We start from the raw sequence: 22,899 nt of genomic DNA on the forward strand, positions 1-22,899 counted from the left end.
TTCGTTCTCTGCACCCTTTAAACCCGCTTTCATCGGATCTTCCTTTCGAACAAATCTCAGAGAACCGGGTTCTTTAGCCATTATTGATCCAAAAAAGTGTAAAAGAAACGTTAAAACTTGTGGAGATGTTGTGATAGATGGATCTCGAGAATCGTTGAATTTTAATCATTATTGGATCACAAAAAAAACGTAAAATTTATCGATAAAAGATGTTTCGATAGTTGTATAAATTTCGAATATAGTATAACTATCGAAAAGATCGAAAAGAAAAGAAAAAATAATCGAATACGAGTATATTTTATTATTTCTGCCAATTAATAGAGAGATCTTTCGATAATCGCATTTTAATTTAACGCCCGATGATGATCGTCGTACGGTTACGAGACACGATATTCTCTCGTTAAATCGGAAAACACGTATGCAAATAAGCAGGACGAGAACGAAGCGGGGCTGTTTATAGCTTCCGTATCCGGGGAAAGCTCAGACAGATCGGCGAGAGATAAAGGTGAATTAAGCGGTCGAAGCGGTGAGCCCCGAAAATAACGAAAATAAATTCACAATTATCATCCAGGCGTGATCCAAGGAGCGCATAAGGTTAAGAGTGTGGTTGTATACACGTATACAAGTTGCCGCGCACACAGTTGAGCGCCACGCATGAGAGCGTTGCACGGCCACGTATAGCTTCCGGTCTCCGGTTCATTCTAATTGCCAGCCAGACGCACACAGGACCTCGGGAAAGAAATTAAGCGGTCTCGCTCTTCTTACTACGAGCCTCTTTCGATCAACGTGTAGCTGAGAAATATTTTAGGGTCAGTAAGACAGAATTGATGGTTATAGTTGTTTGTCGTAATAATACATTGTTGCTGTTTTAATAGTATATCTCCGAGTTTCCTGTTCCAATTAATTATTTTTTACACGAAATTTTAATTCTACCGAATTTACCTGATCTTGTATTCAAATTACAACATCTCGAACTGCATATAGTGGTAGCTCTTCCCCGAGCCACAAGTCGTTTCCTCCGACTTTTTAATTAAATTTCTTCCGGTTCTCCGAGCGAAGCTTCCTAGTCTCACGAAGGCAAGCCGCGCCACGCTTCAGAAAAACTCTCTTCTCGATCCCCGTCGAAGCGGCTAATTACGAAGGGAATCGAGCTTGGCTTCCTTTGTTTCAAGCTCGGCCCGAGAACGGAATTCCTACCGTTATCCCACAGATGTACCTGCCCGGCGCGCATCCGCGGCTGAAAAGAGACAGGAGGAGAAGAGACGGATGGAGGAGAGAAAGAGGACGGAACGCGGCCGTTAACGTCTCCTCTCCCATTAATATAGTACCACGCGCGTTTTGTCCGCCGGTTCCTCGTGTGTTTCGACATATACTCCCCTCCCTCCCCACTCCAAGCCTCTTTATCGCCGAAACGCACACCGTCTCATATTGTGCCTCGAATTTCTGTATGCGCCACAGTCGTGTATCGGCCGCTCCGCGCACAATAATAATGCCCCCCAACAAGCGCTGGTGAAACGAGCCCTTTATTGCTGTTCGCGCTGCTCGGATGCTGCTTCCTTTCTCAGGCCCGACGCTCGCCTCCTCCGTCTCGCTCCCTCACTCGTCCGCGCGGTATCGATCTGTCCTTGTCCCTCTTCCACTCCGCGCCACACGATCCCATAAGCCGAAGATACACAACACACCGCGCGCGCGGTTCGCCTCTCGGGAGAGGACCGCACCTGCGCCACGAATTATCGCTTCGAATTATTTCTGGTTCCGTTTCCAACCGTGGTGGGAGAACGTGGTCAATCCATTAAGGGAAATAACACGTGAAAGTAAACGCGTAAATAATAACGCGTCGTGTTTAGAGAGAATTCTGTTATACGACCAACTATTTTTATCGAAAACTTTAAATGTTTTCTCCAAACTTAACTTATAATAAGTGAGAAGCCTCTATCACGTTTCGCGCGTAACGCGATTCTCACTTCTCCTCCTCCTCCGCTTTTCCGTCACTAGGGAGGAAGGAGAGGGGGAAACAGATAGGCCTCATTTGCGGTAACCGCGGTTCGTTAAACGAAACGAGACGCGGCCGGATTTACGACGGTTGCTGCGGTGTTCGACTGTTGTGTGTATATAAGTATACAAGAGCAGCTTGAACGGGAATCCGTAGCGAGCGGTGAGGAGGAGAGAACGCTTACGTCATCGCCGATTGTCAACCGCTCTCCGCCGCTTTTCCCTTTTGGGTGAAGGGACACGGGCGTGTGTGTGCACGCGGCCGCGTGTGCACGGCGTGCGCGTTCCTCACGGCGCACCTGCCATTCCACAGCCGAACGATAATGAGCGAGCGGAGTAATTGGACCGCTGTCGCGCGCATGTTCCCGCCGTGATAACGCTTGACCGTTCCGGGAACCTGGTAATTCGTCGAATCGAACGGGGAAGGGGGAGGAGGGATGTACATCGAAAAATTAACTCGAACGTATAATAATGTCTGTGGAGAGAGTAGATCTGAATAGTAATAGACGAACGTAGGATTTTTTTTTGTTTCGGTCATTATTGAAATTTTAATCCAATGCTTCCCGACTTTTATATATATATATATATGTATATAGTTCGATGTAAGGTTTCAAGAATCGAAGAATTCTGCCGTGTCTTTCATTCATAAATCTCATTCAATTCTCGGCTTCATAGAAGGCCGGATGACTTAGAAGTTCCAGGGTGTGTGGTTTAACAGAGGGTGGCCACGTGGTAACCGAAAACCGACCGAACCGTTGACTTACGCAACGCTAATCTTAATAGAGTAAAATTTTACGAGAATAAATTAATAAATGGAACGAAGAAGCGTATCACGACGCGAAATTAAATTTCAGAAGCTCTTTAATAACGGAAAGATTGATTACGAATTCGTCATTCGAGATTCCTCTTTGCCTTTCCGATTGTTTAATTTCTAAATCGTAAACTCGCAGATAAATGTCTACATTGTTGAGAAGAATCGCCCTTCGGCGATTAATTTAATCAGTGATACTTAAAACTTGTCAGGTGGTTATCGCATATAACGTACGATTTATAAACATTTCGATGGATAACTTTAAAAATTTATTGCTTGTCGGGACGACATTCTTTAAAAGAAGGCTCGAGTTGAAAATGTATCGCGAATACGATCTCACCGTGCAACTTGGAAACAACATAACGTAACATAACATAACCTCTAACGGGCGAAACCGCAATGAAACCGTGCACGATGCAAATAGTTAAATCGCCGCAATGATGATCACCGTGGCTAGTTCTCAACTTACAACTACTCGATTACGATCGAGCAGTTTATAATACGATTTTAATCTCGTCGAAAACCGCGGACGAGAAAGACGCGTTAAAACACATAATTCAATTTCTATCGATGTACATACATATATGTATATGTATATGTATATGTATATATATATATATATATATATATATATGGGCGACCAATAGGAGGCATCGTCGTGACCCACGTGACGCGTTGATATCCGGGTTAGGAGAGTTTTTTCCGCGATGGAGGAGCCACGGTAGTTGAGTAATGCATCTGGCTACCTGCCAGGCTCGGGGCTATCCTTCGACGGCCGCTCGTTTCTGAATGAACAATAGAAAATGTCTGGCTACTCGCGGCGCTGCCGCCGCGTCGTTAATGAATACCTTGAATCGGCCTGGCCTCGAGTTCACCGGGCGTTTTACAGGTGCACACGCAGCCGTTCCACGCCTGAGGAGCGACTCGGCTGCGTTTCGACCGGAATAACGCCTCGGCCTCGTGGAGGAAGCCGCCGCGTTAAGTCTGGTCATGGGAGAAACTCGATCGACTCGAGACTTGGATTTCTCGATCGTCTCCCTCCTAAATTGTTTGAACTATTTTTTCCTTTCCTTTTTTTTTCTTATATTCGAAACGAAACTTTTTTTCACAATAGACCAGGGATCAGGGATTACGGATTCGAAGTAATATTTGTCGGGGGCCCAGCGTATCCGATTTCCGGTGCGTTGATTCGCGGGCAGGAACGCATGCGCACGAGCATGAATAATTCCGTTTTAATGGAAGTGTGTATGTTTAATGCATGAGCAAAATCCACGCTTACACGTGGAAAACAATAGGGAATTTCTCGAAGTTAACGAAGTCCAGGAAATCAGTTGTTCCTCGATACGATTTTTCATCGTAAACAGACCGCTTAAGAACCGTTTCTTCTTCGTATCAATCTATTATTAAAAAAAAAAAAAAAAAAAGAAAGAAAGAGAGAGAGAAGAAGCGGAGGAGGCGAGTGGAAACGGAGAGCGCATCGAGCCGTGCGAATCGATCCCGAAAAACGAAGGACGAGGGCGAAACGAAGTCGATCGCGCGTACACACGTCCATCTGCGGCGGTGGCGTGCGAACATCGGCGTTTTCAGAACTCGTAACAGCATCACCTGGGAAGATAGGCTTGGTAAACTGCCTCTCCCTCGACTCCCGTTTCGCCGACAGCGAAACGTTACTTCCCTTCTGGGAAGAGGAGAGGAGCCTTGGGTATCCTGTTTAAGTATCGTCGAGCACGCCATCGGCGAATCCTCGCGTTTCGTCCTTTTGTTTCTACTCTTCTTCTTTCTCTCTCTCTCTCTCTCGCTCTCTACGTTCTTTTTCTTCTCCTTGAAGATCAACGTTATCGATCTTTCTTCTATCCCTATATTACTTTACCACCAGTTCTTCTTCTATTTCTTCTTCCATTTTTAATTCTTCCTACGTATGTGTGTGTATATATTTTATTTCTTTGTCACTATTTATTGCTTATGCTTTTTTTTTCGGTAGCTTCAAAGGGAAGGAAATCGGCCGAATTCGACCGATTCTAAGAGGGAGGGGAGGGGGAATATACGAGATCCTCTTACGAGCGCGCGACTCATGTTTCATATCGAGCGTTTATCGCTCGAAAAAAAAAAAAAAAGAAAGAAAGAAAGGACTGGCACCTGCCGCTTTTCCACGTAACAAGCAAAATATTTATAATCGTGACCTTCGCGAGGGATCCATCCTCTTTCGATAGATTTCTCGAAGATTCCGAAACGTAACTCGAGAGAGAGAGAGAGAGAGAGAGAGAGAAATCGACAACTCTGAAAATTGTGCTTCAAAAATAGACCTCCGGCGATCTCTCGCGGGCGAGATCCCCGAGTGAACCGTTCATTAGAGGATCATCTGGGAAGGGGGGAAGCACCGAAACCGTAGTAGTAAAAAGGGGGAAAGGGAAAAAAGGAGCGGAGAACACGGAGGCTGACCACTTAACTCTTCCTTACGCTACCGACCACAATGTATATAAACCATACAGCACCACGATACAACATCGCCGCGCTCGACCCATTTGCCATGAGACTCTCGCACGCACACTGGGGTAAACTGGTCCGACAGGCTGGGTTGGCCTGCGCCCTTGATGCCATCGTGAGACGCTTCTTTTTCGTCGTTCGCCCTCCACCTGATCGAACCTTCTAATCTGTCTCCCCCTCCTCCTCCCCCCATTACGATAATACGTTTAACAGGAAGTCTCTCTCTCTCTCTCTCTCTCTCTCTCTCTCTCTCTCTCTCTCTCTCTCTCTCTCGTATCTTCTCTTCTACTTTGTTTTGCGAAAACAACGAAGACAGCCAATGGAAAGGAACAAGTGTATACATATGCGAAGTTGGAAACATTTGTTTCGAAAGAGAGAGGAAAACAAAAAAAAGAAGGAGAGGATAAATAAGATCGTCCAGGACGAATGGGCGAATCGAGAGGAGAGGTGGAGATACATTGTAGGGAAAGGAAGAGGGAGGATGTGCGGTGTATAGTTCTCTTAGGCGCGGTGCAGGAGAGGGGGAGGAGGGAGAAGAAAAGAAGAACGCCTCTTTCCCAGAGAGGCCCCGCAACGCGGTGGTATACGCTTACTCTCTTTGTGCCGGATGCGTGCCGCCGGCGGAGTAGCAATAGCGGACGAACGTCCGGTCTGCCCTCCCTCCCTCCCTCCCTCCCTCCCCGCCTCCTTCCCTATCTATCTCTCTCTCGCTCGCGCTCTCGCTGGAGGCCGATGCACTTCGATCGCATCATTGGGCGCAGCACCACGGCCGCCTTCCTCTGTGTTGTGCCCTACTGATGGACATGCTTAATTGCTTTTCGCGTCTCGCCTCCTCTTCCTCCCCTTTTTTCCTCCGCACGGGACGGATCGATCGATCGATCGATCGGAATGATCGACGAGAAAACGTTCTTCTTTTGTGGGATTTTTGAGGGAAGGACAGAGTGGAATTTTGTTAAATTATTCTTCGAGCAATTAATTCGAGAAAGATCGTATTTATTTCGATTATTGTTCTTTATATTGGCTCGTTTGTGTTGTGTATGTATCGTGAGAGAATACACGAGGGTGGTATTGTTGGGGATGATTGTGGGGGAGACGGTGACATCGCGAACGTGTCGGAGTCAATGGGTGATAAATTGGAATTGATTTCAATCCGGTGAAACGGAGGAGTTAATTGTACCCACGTATCAATTGAAGCGAATCTCTCTCTCTCTCTCTCTCTCTCTCTCTGTAAATCGAGCGGACCGATTAATTGACCTTTTCAGAATATATATCTCTGCGTATATTGAAAATAAAATTAATCCTCCTTTTCCGTTTATATTACCTTCGTAATTCGTTAAAAAGATATCTAATCTAATTTTATTTATATCTAATTTTATTTATGTATAATATAATATTTATATATAATTTTATTTAGATATAATATAATAATATCTAATTTTATTTATATAATTTAAATTATTTAAATAATTCGTTAAAAAGATATCTAATCTAATTTTATTTATATATAATATAATATTTATATATAATTTTATTTAGATATAATATAATAATATCTAATTTTATTTATATAATTTAAATTATTTAAATAATTTAAATAAATATATTTATAATTATTAGAAAAAAAAAGAAAAGGATTTGAATATTAACAGGAGACACAATTTTGCCAATTATTTCAGAGAAAGTGTTGATAACCAGGCTGACTACGCAAAAGTGGTTGGACGTCGGGCCAAATTGGACCGAGGACGAGTACAGGAGCGCGCACTCGAAGATGGTGTACGAGTACAGGGTGACTTGCGTGGCGCATTATTACGGGAAGGGTTGCGAGAACCTGTGCAGGCCGAGGGACGACAACTTTGGTCATTACAGCTGTAGCCCGAGCGGGGAGCGCGTATGCCTCTCTGGATGGAAGGGCGACTACTGCAATACCCGTAAGTCTCCTCCTTTTTTCTTTCTTCTTCTTCTTCTTCTTCTTCTTCTTCTTCCAACGTCTATTATCGTATGCACGTAATATGTGCGTGCACTCCCACGCTTCCCATCGCGACTGCACCACGCGTGACATCCCTCCTTTTGTAGGAATTCCGTGTATGAAATTACAGAGACGAGATCTCTCTCTCTCTCTCTCTCTCTGTTCATCCCTTGTCCCGTGCAGCGTAATTTATACCGTATTTCAACACGGTAACCGGAGAGACTGTCGAATTTAGGATTTTCCTTGGGAATAAAAATTAATTCGATCGACAGTATAAATGTTATTCTATATTTTAATTATTTAAAGTGACTCTATTTTTAACTACATTACTCTCTAAAAAAATTGCCCGATAAAAAACAATAAATATTTATTACTATTATTTTATTTATTATTATTATTATAATATAATTATAATTATAATTATAATATAATTATTATAACAAATATTTATTATTATTATTTATTTATTATAAAAAATAATAAATAATTGATTAATTAATTAATTCGAGTAGAAACCTCGAACGCAACGTGTACACAAAATATCGATCGATTCCAACGTAACCGCGGGACGTGGTGTAATAATAAACAAAGCGTGGCATAATTTCCAGAAAAATTGTCTCGAAGGAATCCAAGAAATCGTTGCCCCCCTCCTCGCTTATATAACGTTCATTCCAGGACGTTAGCCGGCCTGTATACAGCAGCGTTCTCTCTATTCTCGTTCGTAGCACGAAACTCGACAAACTCGACGAGTCCACGAAGGAGAGGCCCGGTGCAGTGTCGGTGCAGTGTCGGGTCCGAGCGTGCACCAGCTTCCCACGCTTGGCTCGCGCGCGCGCGCGCGCTCACGCCTTCCCTCTCTCCGTCTCTCCTATGTATATACACCTCTCTCTCTCTCTCTCTCCCCCTTCTTCTCTCGTTATATCCGTATCTGCTGTCTATCCGTCTCTCTTACGTATATATATATGTATGTATATATATATATATATACGTATATACACACACACACACACCTCTTCTGAGAGGCTCCTTCTCTCAGGATTAATCTGTACGTGTACAAGCAACCTCACCACCGTCTACTTTCCGCGTGCGCGTACGAAACGCGCTCCCTCTTCCAACGTGTGTGGTTACTTTCGGTCGTTCTCTCGCGTGTTCTCAAGCCTCTCCTCGTCCTCCTCGCCGCACACGTACGTACACACGGCAGGACGAGGAACGGGACGACTCTCGATCGAGCCTCGTGTCCCTGGATGCCTCCTTGGCGGGTTGACTTTTCCTTTCCCGATTTTTCGCAATCTCGAGGGTGAAACTCGTCCTTCTGATTTATATATATTTTCGTTTGTCATCGAAATATATTATCAGAGGAACGGTGACTATAAGAAATCTAAAATCTGTAACGATCGAATTGACTCGAGAGGAGGCTTGGAGTTCGGGTTTATCGGTGTTGGAGGAATCGAAAGTGGAGGACAGAGTGGACAGGGTCGCTCCAGGTGTGTTTCCACGGCGGTCGTCGATCGGTCGTTGCACTCGGCCGCTCGACAAACTTTGCTCCGCGCATCGATTACTAATAGACTGCTTACACCTCGTTTCGTTACATTGGCGGCCATTCGTGGAAATAGGAAGCGAGAAAGGGGGGAGAGATCGAGCCCTCCTCCTCCTCCTCCTCCTCCTCCTCCTCCTCGTCGTCCTCCTCGTCGGTGAAGAAAACGCGAGGTGGTCGATCTTTTCTCACGCGAGCTCTCCCGCGCCCACGCCGCCCAGTTTCCAGCATTTTCGCCGCCTCCCTGCTGCTCCTCCCCCGCCTCCTCCTCGACCGCCGAGAATGGGCCATTGTTGCGATTCGACGTCTGTTCCACCTCCCAATTTTTATATATATATATATTCGATTTCGAATTTCCATTCCTTAGATTTCCTTAATTCGATGGGTTAGAAGGAATATTCCAAAGATCGAGTGTATTGGGATTGAACTTGCGTCTTGCGAACTTGCGGGGTTCTCGTGAGAACGGGATTCAGTAGGGAGAGGGGGGAAGGGGGTTATGTTTCTAGAAATGGCGAGAGCGTGTGTGTACACTCGGTGCACAGTTTGCTCAGGTGACCCGGTGTGCTGCTTTCGAAAGGGGGAAAAAAAAAAAAAAANAAAAAAAAAAAAAAAAAAAAAAGTATGTCTTAGCGGAAAAATGTCGACCCTCCCTCCCCCCTTTCTCTTCTATCATCCTCTCTCTCTTCGAAGGAATTTTGATTATTTCTTTTTTTTTCTCCAGAACGAAAAATATCGAGGGAGATTGAAATTCGAAACGAGGAAAGAAAACGCTTAGATAAAATTGGATGAACGGTTTAATCGGCCCACGAGGGCACGAGGATCCCGATCGTCCTGCAAAAGAAGGGGTTGACGAGGGAAGGGAAGGGGTAGCAGGGGAAGAAAGCGCATTTTCGGGGGTGCCTGGACGTGTTACAGGGGTTGTTGCGGAGGCAGCTGCAACACGAGCGGGCGAAACAAGCCGAAAGAGGCCGAGTGGGCCCCCGACAGCTGCACAGAGGTCGGTGCTTTAACCAACAGCTGCACCGGCCTCGCGTTCGCAGTCCGCTTCCATTTCAACCCCTCTCCCCCTCCACCACCCATTCTCCCTCCCTCCCTCCCCCGTCGCTCTTGCATTTTTCCACCGTCTTCCTCCTCTTCTCACCTCCCCCCTCCCCTATTTTTTCGCCTCGGTTACTTACCACCAACCCCCACCAGGTAGAGGAAGCTACCTGTGCACGACGAAATTCTTGGATTTTTCCTCTCTACGATCTCGGTGTGTTCTTTGTGTCACGAAGGGGGTCGTATTGTACGAAGCGAGGTACTGCGTCAGGTAGGGAGACGAGAGGTAGGTTAGGTTCCACGAAAGGTCAGGCGGGCGGTTCAAAAGGAGGAAAAGGAAAGGGAAAATCGATGGATAACGTTGGCCACGCGAGCCGTGAAATTCATTGTTGGAGGAAGGTATTTGGTGGACATTTAAAGGGAAATAACCTTGCGTTCAAAGGTATAGTGGAGGAATTGCTCGAGTAAGGGTTTCCTCGTTTGCGTGCCGCAGCTTGCGGTTTCCCCGATCAGCTGGTGGTGTCAAACTGCCTATTGTCCGTTGGATATATGCTACTCGTGGATCTGGGACGTTTAAGTTTTAAGCTATTCAAGCTTCTTCCCTCCTGCGAGTAAATTATCGTGTGATGTTTAGAAAATGTTACGCGTCCGTTATAAATATAATGGGAGAATAAATATTTATTCGAAAATCGCAAAGAGAGTTGCGATTCGGTTTCGAATCAGCTGATGGTGGAATGGGTACTTCCCTCCCAGAGATTACCACATAGCAACGCCACACAACGCCGTCCAATCCAAGTATAAACTCGGCGTCAGACGTTGCCGTAATCCCGCAGTTTAATTCAGGAACATTCGGTTTCCATCGAAACCGATCCTTCTCCTTCCACTCTCTTTCTTTCTCTCTTTTTCTTTTCTCTCAATCCTCCCTCCTTCCCTCCCTCCTTCGATTCTTCTTTTTTCCTAAGCCCGTGGAATCCGCGCGATTCGCCCGTTCCTTTCGGCGCGCAGTCCCGCGGGATCGACCGGCCAAACTCGAGACTCGTTCCTCACTCGGTTCTCCACTCTATAAATACCATACGCTCCTTAGCGCGTCGAGACTGGTGGCGAGAGAGCACCGTGGGGAGAGAGGGAGAAAGAGAGAGAGAGAGAGAGCGAGCCGGCTTCGTGGGCCGTTGCGCTCGGTGCCAAGGTCACGCGGCCCCCATCGGCCCTCTCCCGGCCTCTCCGTAGCCCCCGCCGCACTATGGACAAAGTTCACCTTTTCTATCATACGAGCCACCTTCAACCCCTTCATTCAATGAAACGACCGAGTTTCTTTCACCTTATGTCTTCTTATGTCTTAGATTCGATTGATTTCACGGTTTTTGTTCGTTCTTTCCCTCGGGGAGATCGAGGAGATTTGTTGCAATAGAGAAAAGTTTTTACGTAGAGTATAGTCGTAATGCATATCTCTGTCGCAAATACAGGACAGAGCGTATTCCAAGGAATAGGAATGTTTCGTTTTTAAGGCGCAAGATGGGAGTGCGGTATAGTAGGAGGGAGTACAGTAACAATGAGGCAAAAGCACCGATCAAGGTGAATACCTTTGGATGGATGAGTAGAGATCATCTCGTGTCTTGACATGGTAACGTGGACATTCGCGGTCTATATACTCGTGGAACGTGTATACGTAACCGAACCGGTGGCTGGCAGCCAACTGAAAGACTTTGGATATATTTGCGGACTGGACAAGCTGCTCGACACGTGACACAATTTCATTACCCTTGCTGGCTGGCGTGTGCTGCTATGCCGACAATCTTTCTCTCCCTTTCCTCTTCTAATTTACCATCCGAATTTCGTTACGAGTACACGCATGGCGGAATTGTTTCGAGTCGTACGACATTAAGTTATTATAACTGTATACACGTTTCCTTTTAAAAATAGGAAATTATATTCATTCGCGACATTCGTTTGTTAAATATAAACCTTCCGTGAAATTTAATCATTTAAACTTTCGTCGTAGCATGTTTTCTATCAATCTTGCTTGCTTCGCTTCGTTCAATTTCTATTTACGTTTTTTTTTTTTTTTTTTTTCTTTTATTATCGATATTATCGATGAAAGTGGAAATATCTCGAGAACGATTTTTGTAAAAAGAGGTGAAATTGATCAATTAGCAAGCTGTTAGTGGCTCGTTCACGACCGTAAGATAAGAATCTTCACACGTGACACAATTTTATCATCCTTGTGGGACGCGACCGCGAGAGCGCGCGAGCACGCGCTCGAGCGACCGAGCGCTCGGCGACGTATCGTTCACAACTACGTGCAGCTATGCAAGGAATCGTGCGGTCAGACTCCTTTCCCATCCAGGATTCCCGGAAAACGGGAACGATTCGTGGTATATATGACATAAATTTTAATTAGACGATTCCGTCCGATCGGGTATTCGAGGTGTGAACGATACTTTCGTGTCCATAAATTGGACTCCTTTTTTCGGGGTTCGGAAGATGAATACATCGTGGCGCTAGTGTTGCTGCTCAAAGGAGGATGCGCACATCTCTGTTTTCGAATACTTGTTGATCATCCAATCAAATTCTAATCATTTCGTAGCGATTATTCAGGGGATTATCAAGGGGATAAAAATTCCCTCTCAATCCAGACCAATTTTCCAAAGAAAGCAAGATTTCATGCATAATAATTTGTTTTCGTGTTAAACCAATCCCATTTGCTGCTGCCTCTCCCTCGAAACAATTTCTCCATTATTGCGTATACCCGAAAAGCGTCAAATCGATTTTCCGGCCGAGCCAATTTAACGATTCGATTAACGACGACACAGAGAGAGAGAGAAAGAAGAGAGCAAGCTCGTTGAATTATCGAGTTCTCCCGACTACCTATACCAGTGGAATGCATCGGGATGCATCGTATGGTACCGCTCGTGCAGTCGTGAGGGACGCGATCGACCTCTTGCGGAGAGTTGCCTTAACCTTTTAGATTTTTTCTTACTCGTTTCAGCCCGCTGCCTGCCCGGATGCGACGAGCAGCACGGACACTGCAATCGACCCGACGAATGCTTGTGAGTATACGCATATATATATATACATATATATATATAATTCACCATATTTCTTTCTCTCGCTCTTTCTTTCTCTTCTTTCCCTCCTTCATGATAATGTAAGTGTAAGTACGTATAGCAACTAAACTACTTCTTCTTCTTCTCCTCCTCCTCCTCCTTCTTCCACGTCTGCTCGCTCTTTTTCTTCCTCTTTTCCTCTAATATACATTCCTGATTCGCGATACCAGTACGCGTTGTATCATACTCGTGCCGCATTAATAAACGACGCCTCGATAAACGAGCTTCCCGCGAAAGTCGATCGTTAATGAGTGTAACGCGATCGATGATCCGGCCTCTAATTGCTCCACCGTGAGAATCTTCGGTTTCGTATCTTTTTTTTTTTTTTCGAGGAAAATTAAATTAAGATTCTCGTCACTCGTCAATTATCCATTTAATTGTCCAAACTTTTACCGAGTATCGTCGATCGATCAATCGATGCATTTTCTTTTTTTTTTTTTTTTTATTATTTTGAACAGAACCGCAAGTTTAAAATGACTCGGAACATTTATACACGCGCTTAAAATGGAAATTAATATTCTTCTTCGATTAATCGGGTATTTCTATTAGCATAACCGCTATCGGTTTCCAAGATCGGGTTCGCGCCATTCGATTTTCCTTTACACTCGGATCGGATCGAGCGCGCGATTAGAATATCATCGGGTGGAACTCGTTTCCGGGTGTTGCGATTCCCCCTCGGTTCCTGTTTCACCGGTGATTTCACAGCGAAGAGAAGGAAGGCGGGCGTCGTGCGCGATGATCGTCAGGGGTCGAAGAGGACGAGCAGGAATTCTCGAGGCGGCCGACTGGTTTCTTCCCTCCTTAACGAGAGGATCGGCTACCGGATCGTGCATTTCCAATCGACTCGATTTCTTTTCCCTCCACTCTTTTCCCCAATTTTTCTTTTCTTTTTCTTTTTTTCCTTCTACGTTCTCGCGAAGTCGTCGAACCTATTCTAATTCGATTGCGACCAGTCGAAAAACGAGTACCGTGACCAAAAGTCAGAGATCGAAAAGTCAAAGAATTTCTGTATTTGCCGGGAATCCTGATCTATAAATACGCTCCTGCCTCGAGGAACCCTCTGTTCTTTCAGAATTTTTTCCCCCGGCCGAGTCTGGAAGAAGTCTTCTTCTCACCCTGCGCTTTTAACTCTTTGTCGGCGTTTGATGGAAAAAAGGCAGATTTGAATGATTTTCGCTTGATTTCGACGGGGAATTCGTTCGATCGGAGTTTTTGACGATCGAGGAGGAATTAGATTCGAAAATGGGAAGAAAATTTCGATCGCATTTCCGAAGACAAAAACGCGCAACAGTTGCGTCAGCAATATTCTTAAAAGAATCGTGAGAGGACGCATGCGTCGATTACGGCCAAACTGTTGATCGAAAATCAACTGTGCCCTCGGCACAGCTTTGAATTTAGAACATCGGGGCTTGAGTTTAGATAGACAGTAGAGATGTTCCGCGATAATTCCTATTCTCCGTTTCTCCGCATGGGACACGAATCTCGGTCCGACGTTAACCCGAGGTTTAGAGTTAACTCGATCATCTAATTACTGCACGAGACCGGGGTTAATTGTCCCGTTAGCCGCAGCCGTCCAGTCGAGTTCCCTCCGACTAGATCCATGTTTTCTCCTCGCCGACATCATCGTCATTATCATCATCATCATCATCAAACTTTTTTTTTTTTTTTCCATCAGATTTCCAATTCTCGCGGAGAAATAATATTTTCGAAAATAGACGAGATATTCAAAGCTCTCTTCGTCGACATCATTATCATCATCATCATCAATTTTTTTTTTTCCATTCGATTTCTAATTCTCACGGAGAAATAATATTTTCGAAAATAGATGAAGCATCTAAACCTCTCCTCACCGATATTATCGTCATTATCATCATCATCATCATCAATTTTTTTTTTTCCATCCGATTTTCAATTCTCGCGGAGAAATAATATTTTCGAAAATAAACGAGGTATTCAAACTTTTCCTCGTCAACATCATCGTCATTATCATCATCATCATCAAACTTTTTTTTTTCCATCCAATTTCCAATTCTCGCGGAAAAATAATATTTTCGAAAATAAACGAGGCATCCAAATCTTTCTTTATCGATACTATCGTCATTATCATCATCATCATCATCAAATTTTTTTTTTTCCATCCGATTTTCAATTCTCGCGGAGAAATAATATTTTTGAAAATAAACGAGATATTCAAACTTTTCCTCGTCAACATCATCGTCATTATCATTATCATCGTCATTATCATCATCATCAAATTTTTTTTTTCCATCCGATTTCCAATTCTCACGGAAAAATAATATTTTCGAAAATAAACGAGGCATCCAAATCTTTCTTTATCGTCATTATCATCATCATCAAATTTTTTTTCTTTTTTCCATCCGATTTCCAATTCTCGCGGAGAAATAATATTTTCGAAAATAGACGAGGCATTCAAACTTCTCCTTACCGATCATCATTATCATCATCAAATTATCATTAATCATCATCATCAAACTTTTTTTTCCATCCGATTTCCAATTCTCGCGGAAAAATAATATTTTGAAAATAGACGAGACATTCAAACCTCTCCTTACCGATATCATTGTCATTATCATCATCATGAAATTTTTTTTCCTTTTTTCCATCCGATTTCCAATTCTCGCGGAGAAATAATATTTTCGAAAATAGACGAGGCATTCAAACTTCTCCTCACCGATACCATCATCATTATCATCATTAAATTATCATTAATTTATCATTAAATTATCATTAATCATCATCATCAAATTTTCTTTTTTTTTTCCATCCGATTTCCAATTCTCGCGGAAAAATAATATTTTCGAAAATAGACGAGGCATCCGTCCAAACCTCTTTCGCCGTGGCGCGTCTTTTAAATGTCCCAGACGTTCAGGAATTTATGGGCATACCTTAGACGCGTAAATAAACAACGGCGGAGTGTCGCCTCGTAATAAATTGTTCGTCGAATATCGTCGAACGTGCAACGTTTCTGCGACTTTTGTTGCAGCTCCTAAGCAACTTCGTCTGCTGTATAGGATAAGGAGGGAGGGGGAGGGGGAGGAGGAGGATCGGTTTTCGCGTCTGGGGAAAAACCTGTTGCGAAACGAGTAGCAGCGGCGGGGTCGGTTACTCGAGGTCTGCTCGAGGATTTTTTCAATTGAACGCGTTGCGCGTAGGTATATCTTCCTTAATGGAATAACTCGAGAGGAGAGAGAACAGGAATTTGACGAATTTTTTAATTTTTTTTTTTATCGAATAATCGTTGGAAATAACGTAACGATTCCGAAAGGAAGATTGGAAGGAGATTGGAAGGAAGGTAGTAGTGTAGAATAAATAGCGATAGTATTACGTGGACAAAGGGTAATCTGTTTTCTGGTTGCGTAACCGTATGCGTGGAAATAGTCGATACGATCGCTAAAAGCAATCGCCATCTCTCGAGCCTCGTGGGATGTTGGCCCCATTCGTGATACGTGAAAGAATCGCGGCTCTATCCCATTGAAATTTCGGAGTCCATGGTCGGTGTCGCGTGCGTATCCTATCTGAATATTGATGAAGATGCACACACCGCGTGCATCGTGTTTCCCCTACCTTCCTTTTCCTCCTTCTCCTCTCCCCCTCCTCCCCCTCCTTTCTCCCTCTTAATTTATACTTCCGCGATATTTGCAATTTCTTCGACCTTTCCTTTCTTCTTTATCCCGATACAACGATATTTCTCCAAGTACCGGTACGTGGATATTACCACTATTCTTCGAGTTCTTATCGATATATTCCGAACGCGTATACCGGTATTCACGCTAATATACCCACCGATATACCGGTATTCGAGCGATTACTATATACCAATTACTATATATCCCGCCAATAATTATCCAATTGCCCAAACACGATTGTTCTATCGACTTATTCCGCTCTCTGCGTCGCTTCGAGCTCGAACGACCACTGTTCGTTGTTCGAGAGAGCGAGCCGTGCTTCTTTCGATCATCAGAAATCCTTTCCTTTTTCATGTTCTTTAAGAAAACTTGCCCGCTGTGACTAAAAACAGAATATCGCTTCGAGAATATCGCTATGAAATTTGTAACGCGTATAAATATATATATATATATATATATGTATATATTATATACACGTGTGTGCATATACTTTCGTGTGCAATCGACACAGTTTCGTTCCATCTCGTACACTCTCGTCATCTCACTGCTGCTCGTCTTTCTATCCCTCTTTCTCTTACGCGCTCTCTTACAGCTCTCTCGATTACGTTTCTCGGTGTGTACACGGGATTTAATGGTATAGTCATGCGACGTCGACGGCTACGGGGCTCTTTCTAAGCTTCTCTTTCTCTCTACGTTTCGATATGTATATGTATATATAATATATAATATAATATATACTTTTATATATTTATATATATATATAAAATATATATATATATATATATTGTATATATACGTATAGAAAGAGAGAGAAAGAGGCGGATGGGTATTAGTAGGCAGAGTAAGGCGCGCGCACACACAGAGGAGCGTAACCTTTCCTTGACCCGCATACTGAACGGCTGTGCCGAGGCTCGAACCGTGGGAACACAACTCGACGACTCGTCTCCCCACTCTCCTTCGAATTCTACCTCCTCTCCTGTCTCTCTTGGCTAAGGTTCTTCCTCCCTTCTCTGTCGCCGGTTCTCTCCTTTTCCTTCTCTTTCTTCGAGACCTCTCTCTCTCTCTCTCCCTCCTTTTCGACTGGTTTCTCCTTTTCTCTCTGTCTCGCTTATTCTATTTCTTCCCTTCTCTCTTCCTTTTCCTCTTTCTTTCTTTCTTTCTTTCTTTGGGTATGCATGTGTATACTATTCTATATATATATAAACATATATATAAATATATATAAATGTGTGAGAAGGATACACGTATATGCGCATAGTATATCTCTGTCTCGCTTCGATATTCGTTCCTGTTCTATCTTTTCACGGACCTCTTTGTCCTTTCTTCCGTACATCAGTGTAACCCCCTTGGACGTAATGGCCGACCACCATATCCTTCTCGTTTCCCCCTTCCCCCTGTGTCGCGAATCCAGCTCCTTTCTGCAGTACCTTCCTTCTCGTCGTCCTCTTCTTCATCTCTCCATCGGCCTTTACCCACCTTCGCGTATCCCTCTTGTCACGGCGAGCTAGCTGCCTTTCTTTTTCTCGATCGTTCTGTTCCGCTCGCCATTTCTTTCCCCTCCCTTCGCTCTTTTTTTCGTTCTCGTCCTCCTTCTCGGAACCTCTTCTTTACCTAAAAAACCATCGACCGATGTGTACGATCATTTTTTCGCCACGAAAAGGAGAGAATTATTATTCCTTTTCATTCTAAAGAACGGGGGAATTCGACGATAACGATGATATATATACACACACCGTGGGAAGTTCGATTAATTTTATCGGGAACGAGAGATAGACGATGACCCCGTAACCATCCTATTTTTATCGCATTCACTGAAATTACTTGGTCGAGGATCGATTAGTATTTAACGATCGAAGTAATTAGAATCTATCATACGCCTTCTCGCCTCGTGTACATAGGAGGGCCGTGTGTACTCCACGGAGTCACCCGGTATAAAGCTCGGTTACCTGGAAACGGGGATTCCTCCTCGTCCCATCTCCTTGCCTCTTTATTGCGCCGTCCTCTATCACGTTCCATCATTTTTCATACGAGTTTAACGAGGTCTTTGACATTCGTCTTCGGTTGAGAATATCTTCAGATATATTCTTCGATCATAGATTCTCGCTCTTAGAGGAAACTTTTCCTCTCCAAAGTTTTCTGCTTCGTAAAAAAAAAAAAAAAAAAAAAAGGAAGAATTTAAAATTTTTTTTCAAATTAAATCTATCCCTCTCGTCCGCTTTGGCAATTTTAAAGAGTCCACCCTATATACCGATCGGTAAAACGAAAGCCTTCTCCGTTATCGTGGCACGGTTACTTTCTCCCCGTGTACGTCGGTAGTCGAAGAAAAGCGATCAGCAGCACAGCTAACGAGCAACATCCTCTCTTGTCTCGGTTCCAGATGCCACAACGGTTGGAAGGGAGCGTACTGCGACCAGTGCGTGAGATATCCAGGCTGCCTTCACGGTAGCTGCCAGAAACCCTGGGAGTGCCTCTGCGACGAAGGCTGGGGCGGACTGTTCTGCAACCAGGACCTCAACTACTGCACGAATCACAAGCCCTGCTTGAACGGCGGCACCTGCTTTAACACCTTTAACGGCCAGGGTTTGTACACCTGCTCGTGCGCGCCAGGTTTCAACGGCACTAACTGCGAGAAGCCGCTTTTGGATTGCGACTCGAACCCCTGCCTGAACGGTGGATCGTGCACCATGGACCCGCCCTATGGAAATTCTAGCCTGATCAAAACATCGGAATCTTCCTCCTCCTCCTCTTCATCTTCATCATCATCCTCATCATCATCATCATCGTCGTCGTCGTCGTCGTCATCTACTTCGCCGTCGTCGTCGTCGTCCACTAGGCAACATTATCGCTGCACCTGTCCACCAGGTTGGCGAGGTAGACACTGCGAGATCAGCTCGAGATCCTGTCGAGATTCTCCCTGCCATCACGGAGCCAGCTGCGAGGACGACTCCCTTCACGGCTACGTGTGCCGTTGTCCTCCCGGTTACACGGGGAACGACTGCGAATCCCAGCTCGACCAATGCTCACCGAATCCGTGCTCGAACGGCGCCACCTGTACCGACCTGGGAAACAGCTTTCGGTGCTCTTGTCCGCCTGGTTTCACCGGTGAACGCTGCGAGACCAACATCGACGATTGCCAAGGCGACCCGTGCCTGAACGGCGGAACCTGCGTCGATCTAGTCAATCAGTTCCGTTGCCAGTGCGTGCCCGGATACGTGGGCCGGTTATGCCAAGATAAGGTGGATTACTGCCTCACGAAACCGTGCGCGAATGGTGGCCGATGCATATCGGGAACGAACGATTATAGGTGCGCGTGCAAGCCTGGATTCACCGGCAAGGATTGTAGCGTGGACGTGGACGAGTGTAGAAGCGCGCCCTGCAGAAATGGCGGCACGTGCCTGAACCGTGTGAACGGGTTCCTTTGCCAGTGCGCGGACGGTTGGCATGGCGACACTTGCACGGAGGAAATAGGAAGCGGGACGGTCGCGTTGCCAGCTCCGTCGAACACAGCGGCAGCCGCTATGCCGGCCGTCCCTCCGTCCGGGGCTAGTTACTGGTCGGGTAATCTGTCGAGGCACGTGGCGTCCGCGTCCGCGGAGCCCAGGGACGCAGGCCTCACCACCGAGCACGTGGTGGTGATCGCCACGTTGTCCACGGCCGTGCCAGCGTTCGTCCTGGTCGCGGCCGTCGCCGTGATGTGCATGAAGAGGCGGCAGAAGAGGGAACAGGCGAAAGCGGACGAGGAGGCGAGGCTGCAGAACGAGCGGAACGCTGTGCACAGCAGTATGAGCAAACGAGGCGGTGGAATGGGCGGTGGTGCGGGGGTCGGGTCGGGCGGAAGTCAAGGAGTTGGCATCGGTAACGTCGGGCTCCTGGGCGGCGGCGGAAGCGGGATGATCAGCGCCGGGGGCGGGGGCAGCGTGTGCACCCTAGGCACCGGGGATGCCCACATGATAAAGAACACATGGACGGCGAACAAGAGCGTGAACAACGTCGCGTCCGCCAGACAGGACGACCTCGACTCGTCGTTTCAAACGGACGTCACGCTGGATAGCTCTTGCTCGGGTTACAAGCCAGAACCGGTGCTGCAGGACGGGCGAACGCGGACGACGAAGCAACTGAACACGGAGGCGGCCGCTCACAGGGCGTCCCACCTCTTCCAAAAGGAGAAGGATTGTCTGGGCCTTGGTCTCGGCATAGGCGTCGGTGTCGGCGTGATCGAGAGTGCCAAGAGGTCGTCGGTGTTCGCCGGTAACGCGACGACGGACAGCTGTTGCGCGGCGGAAGCGGCGTTGCTCAAGAGGCCGACCAACATCACCGAAGGGGGCAGTGGTCCGCCGGGTAGCGGTGGCGGTGGAGGTGCCGAGACCGGGTGCGGGGTATACGTTATAGACGATCATTATAGGCACGACACATCGCTCGCGGCGACGCTCGCGACGGAAGTGTAGTTTTTCTTCCCCTTTACTCCCCCGTGTCCAACTTTGTTGTTCTACGATAAATAGTATAGAGATGAGAGCCAGTCGACCGATTAACGTGGACTCTATGTGTATATATATATATATGTGTGTATATATACATATGTATATACATATATACATATATTCGTAAAACGAACATTTATCTTCCTCCGTAAATGACCGAAAATGCTGTGCGTGCCCCCGCGTGCGACTCACACGCGACCAAGAAGAAGAAGAACTCTTGTTTTTTCTCTCTGCGCGTTACGATACGTTTGTTTCGTCGTCGCAGCGCACCGTCCTCGACGCGCGTAACTACCAACCGGCGCGACAGAGAAACACACGCGTTACGAATCCCTTTGTGCATATACGCGCACGTACGTACACGAATACTACAATAGTCATCTACGTGTGGTGCGCGCCGCGCTCGGCTCTCCGTTATGGGCCAGCGGGTGAACGGGCGTGCGTTTCTTTGCGATTCCTTTGTTTCTCTCCCTCCCGTTGCGCAGGACGTCGCGCGTGAGAACGTTCCACCGGACTTTGCCACTACGGTGACGACACACAACACGGTGGTAGCGCGGGATGCGTTGCTTGCTGCCGTTGTTGCTGTTCCTTGTTGCTGTTCGTATTGCTGAAGCAAGAAGTTGGTGGCTCGCGCGTGCACGTTCTATTGGACGATCGCGCGGGACGATCCTCCGTTGAGGTTGATGTTGACAAGAAGACAACGGGGAGTGGAGAGGTCCCGAGACTCCTTCCTTGAAAAAAAAAAAAAAAAAGAAAGAAAGAAAGAAAAGAAAAGAAACGGAAGATGATGAAGATGACGATGAAGACGAAGAAGAAGAGACTTCAGCGAGGAGTTCGACAGCAGGGGAGCAAAATGAAATATACATATATATATGCACACGCATAAAAAAATATATATATATATGTATATAATATGAAATGCTGTGGAGGCGGACGATCGCGAATATCATCGTCTGACCCGTTCTTAGGTATTACAATATTATATATCATGTTCGAAGCGAAACTTTGTACAGAACTAATTTATTATTATTGTTATTTACTATTATTACTATTTGCTATTATTATTATTATTATTATTATTATTATTATTATTATTATTATTATTAATATTATTATTCTAATTATTATTATTATTATTAATATTATTCTATCGTATCCCATTATCATTGTTCCGATAGTTCTCCATTGTATCTCTATTTTTCTCTCTTTCTCTCTTTCTCTCTCTTCTCTTCTCTGTTCTTTTTTTTGAATCGCGTGACTGAAGATTTTTTTTTTTTTTTTTTCTTTTTTTTTTCTTCTTTCCCCTACTCTCTTTTCTTTATGGCTAACGAGAGACGCGTTCACGAGGATACTTACTTTTGCGTGTACACAACTACATGTGTATGTATGCGATTCTATGTGTACGTATGGATGTGTGTATTGTGTGTATTCGCAACCGATAGCGATATAGCGTGCATGCATCGAGAGTATGTCTGTTTTTCGGTACGTGTGTGTATGTGTATTCCTCCCCCCCCCATATATGTAATATGTATATAATATGTAAATGTACATGTATATGTATGTGCGTCCATCTGTTCGCTTGCGAGCAAGTCCTCAGTGAGAGAGTACGAAGCAGAGTAACGACCAGAGAGAGGAGAGCGTTTGTATGTACCGTGCGTATATAGTTACGAGCGAGAAAGTTTACGACGAATTAGAATTCAAACGATGTCGCCCCTTCGTGAGATTTTTTTATTTTTTATTTTCCCTCGGATTTTTTTTTCCTTTTTTAGCCTTTCGGATAGCGCTATTTTTTTCGACGATCAATCGGATATTAATACCTTATTTTTTTTTCTTTTTTTTTTTTTTTTT

At 45.2% G+C, this 22,899-nt stretch overlaps 1 protein-coding gene across 1 annotated transcript in view; it reads left to right on the forward strand.

Moving 5' to 3' along the window:
• The window catches only part of LOC122718006 (neurogenic locus protein delta), a 40,628-nt gene extending 17,735 nt beyond the window's left edge, over positions 1–22,893 (forward strand). Inside the window, exons 4-6 of the mRNA XM_043942632.1 lie at positions 6,964–7,215; positions 12,812–12,872; positions 18,954–22,893. Coding sequence (XP_043798567.1) covers positions 6,964–7,215; positions 12,812–12,872; positions 18,954–21,021 — 2,381 coding nt within the window. The 3' untranslated portion in view covers positions 21,022–22,893. The remainder of the gene's footprint in view (positions 1–6,963; positions 7,216–12,811; positions 12,873–18,953) is intronic.
• The last annotated feature ends 6 nt before the right edge of the window (positions 22,894–22,899 follow it).

Source organism: Apis laboriosa, unplaced genomic scaffold, assembly GCF_014066325.1.
Source record: "Apis laboriosa isolate Shangri-la unplaced genomic scaffold, ASM1406632v1 scaffold5_cov152, whole genome shotgun sequence".
Classification (NCBI taxonomy): domain Eukaryota; kingdom Metazoa; phylum Arthropoda; class Insecta; order Hymenoptera; family Apidae; genus Apis; species Apis laboriosa.